Source organism: Sus scrofa, unplaced genomic scaffold (assembly GCF_000003025.6).
Source record: "Sus scrofa isolate TJ Tabasco breed Duroc unplaced genomic scaffold, Sscrofa11.1 Contig1776, whole genome shotgun sequence".
In the NCBI taxonomy this organism is placed as follows: domain Eukaryota; kingdom Metazoa; phylum Chordata; class Mammalia; order Artiodactyla; family Suidae; genus Sus; species Sus scrofa.
This window is the reverse complement of record NW_018084947.1, coordinates 54,971-58,111: the sequence shown is the minus strand read 5'-3', so window position 1 is coordinate 58,111 and position 3,141 is coordinate 54,971. Positions and strand designations below refer to the sequence as shown.

The 3,141-nt window shown below is 37.9% G+C and overlaps 1 protein-coding gene across 1 annotated transcript; it reads right to left on the bottom strand.

Annotated features, from left to right (window-relative positions):
* Nucleotides 1–392: 392 nt before the first annotated feature.
* Nucleotides 393–1,418, bottom strand: LOC100154925 (putative olfactory receptor 2B3). The gene has a single exon (XM_001928426.2). It carries the CDS (start codon nt 1,372–1,374, stop codon nt 406–408), a length of 969 nt encoding a protein of 322 aa, XP_001928461.1. The 5' UTR covers nt 1,375–1,418; the 3' UTR covers nt 393–405.
* Between the last annotated feature and the right edge of the window lie 1,723 nt (nt 1,419–3,141).

Below are 3,141 nucleotides of genomic sequence, written 5' to 3'. Positions count from 1 at the left end.
GACAGACTCGTGTTTGCTGGGGGGAGGGAGGGAGTGGGATGGACCGAGAATTTGGGGTTAGTAGATGAAAACTCTTGCATTTGGAGTGGACAGGCAATGAGATCCTGCTGTATAGCACAGGGAACTATATATCTAATCACCTGTAAAGGAATATGGTGGAGGATAATGTGAGAAAAAGAGTGTATACATATGTATTACTGGGTCACTTTGGTGTACAACAGAAATTAACAGAACATTGTAAATAAATCATAATAAATCTTTTTTTAACAAAAGAAAAGATGTCTTCAGCATTGCTTCCTGAAGCAAGTTTTATAAGTTTTGGCTGAATTCAATACAATCATAAGAGCCTGAAAAAATAAAAAATCAATTAAAACACTATTATCATTTTCAAGGATAAGGACAGATTCAGAAGATTGTTGTCACAATGGAACACTTATTTCTTATAGAAAATGTTAATAATTCCAGCCTCTTGAAGGCCTCTTTCATATCTTTATTTCTAAGGCTATAGATGAGAGGGTTCAACATGGGTGTGAATATCCCATAGAAAAGGGAAACCATCTTTCCCCAGTCCTTAGAAGTGGACGAAGGTGGTTGTAGATACATGTATATGCTTGTTCCAAAAAAGAGAGAGACCACAACCATGTGAGACCCACACGTTCCAAAAGCTTTTCGCCGTCCTTCGGCTGACCTGATTCTCAATACTGCTTGAGCTATGAAGCCATAGGAGATGAGGATCAATGTCACTGGAATTAGCAGAATTAACACACTGAAGAAAAAGAGCTCGGAGACAATAGGCTTTGTGTCAGCACATGACAACTTGAGAAGGGCAGGAACCTCACAGAAAAAGTGGTCCACTTCCTGATGACCACAGCGAGGCATGTTAAGGGTCAAGGAGGACTGCAACACTGAGTTGCTGAAGCCAGTGAGCCAGGAGAAGGCTGTCATCTTGAAGCAGAACCAGGGGTTCATGATGACTACGTAGCGGAGGGGTCTGCAAATGGCCACATATCTGTCAAAGGACATAACAGCCAGGAGGAGACACTCCGTAGCACCCAGAGCCAGGAAGATGATGAGCTGGGCCACACAGCCACCATAACTGATGGTCTTTTTGTTCTGACAAATGTTTTTCAACATATGAGGGACGGTGCTCGTGGTGTAACAGAGATCTAATATGGAGAGGTTTGTGAGAAAGAAATACATGGGAGTGTGAAGCTTGGGATCCAGAATGCACACCATCATGATGGACACATTGCCAAAGATGGTGGTTGCGTATGATGCTAATAGGAGCACCAAAAGGGGCGTTTGTAGCCAGGGCTTGTCTGAGAAGCCAAGTAGTATGAACTCTTTTGAGGAGCTCTCGTTTGCCCGATTCATGATGACTCACTAACTTTTCATTCCTGAAAGCATAAAACGGGAAAATTGTCAGTCAGAAATTATCGAATACTCTTATTGTAACTGGACTGGATTTAGAACAATTATAATGAATGATGCAATGCAAATATAATTTATAGTCAGTAAATAGATCTTGTGAAATACAGTATAATTACCCCATCGTTAGAAAGTAGGTCTTCTGTTTGCAGTAGTTAGGTTTGACTTTATGAAGTAAATCATTACATTTATTTTTATTTTTCAATATTTTGGTCTTTTTAGAGCTACACCCATGGTATATGGAAGTTCCCAGGCTAGGGGTCTAATCAGAGCTGTAGCTGCCAGCCTACGCCACAACCAGAACAATGCCAGATCCCAGCCACATCTGCAACCTACACCACAGATCATGGCAATGCCAAATCCTTAACCCACTGAGCAAAGCCAGTATCCTCATGGATGCTAGTCAGTTTCTTTTCCACTGAGCCATGATGGGAACATTTAAATGCCAAGAATGTAAACTTAATATGGACATTTTAAGTGCTCAATACATTTCAATTCTTCTCTCTCCTTTTTCTTACCTTCAAATTATTACCTTAATAATCATTTGATAATAAATACTTCTTTTAATCCAATAGTTTTTTTTCCTGGTGATAATGACTATTCTTTTTTTTTAAATTGCTATTTCCCCAATACATTTTTTTCCTCCTGTACAGCATGGTGACCCAGTTACACATACATGTACACATTCTATTTTCTCACATTATCATGCTCCATCATAAGTGATAATCCAGTAATTTTTAATTCAAGCTAAAATGCTGAGTAACATCGATCGTATAAGGATATTTTCTAAATCTGAAGTTGGTTAAAGAAATTCTGCTTGTTTTAGTAGTATGTTCTTGGGATTTTTTCAGTTGCCTCTTCCTCCTAAATGACATGTCTGAACATCCATTCGCACAAAGAGCTATCATGGGTACTAGATGCTTTATTTCATGGTGATAAAATTATGGCTTGCTTGAGGTTTATAGTGATGGTCACAGGTGACATGTCCCTGCCTCACCAAGGACCTTGCTGAAAATTGTAAAACTACTAGTTGTTGCTTGACTAACATGTGACAGACACTGCTTAGTGTCTGAAATAATTCTAATTCGAATCCAAATCCTCATAAATAGGTATTATCTATATTTTATTGGCTCTGCCACTCAGTGAGAATAAATAATTTGCATTCTCAGTAATCTTGAGGCCAGGACCGAAAGCCAGGGTTTAAAGACCATTCTTTTCTTATATTTACCTCAGTTCCACCTAAAAATATAGACAGCACAAGAAGAGGGCACAACAGTGGTTATCAGGGAAAACGAGAACCAAAAATCAAATAAAGTTGATTGTCTTCGGTCTGTGGAAGTTATCAGTTTTTTAGTCATATGACCCAAAGCCACCTAAGTTTCTTTAGCATGTTTAAGTGCAAGGTCATTGATTAGACTTACTCCATTTGAATTTATAAGCATAAAAATAGAGAGTGTTCCTAGATTGACTTGAGAAAGAAGATAAAATAAGGATCGTCATATTTTATAACAAAGTGGAATACTTTTTTCCCAAGTAACCTTGGTATATGAGCTATGACTTTACCATGGGATGTCTATATGAGAATGACTAGAGATTGTTCTAAGATTTGTAGCTTTTTTTATTATATGTAGTTTTGATTTTACTTTTTTTAGCTACAGATAAACATTATTACTTGGTAAATACCAAATATACACTTTCAGTTGAAAAATGGAA

Coding starts and splice junctions, on each gene's coding strand:
- LOC100154925 (XM_001928426.2), bottom strand. CDS start 1,374: ATGAATCGGGCAAACGAGAGCTCCTCAAAAGAGTTCATACTACTTGGC.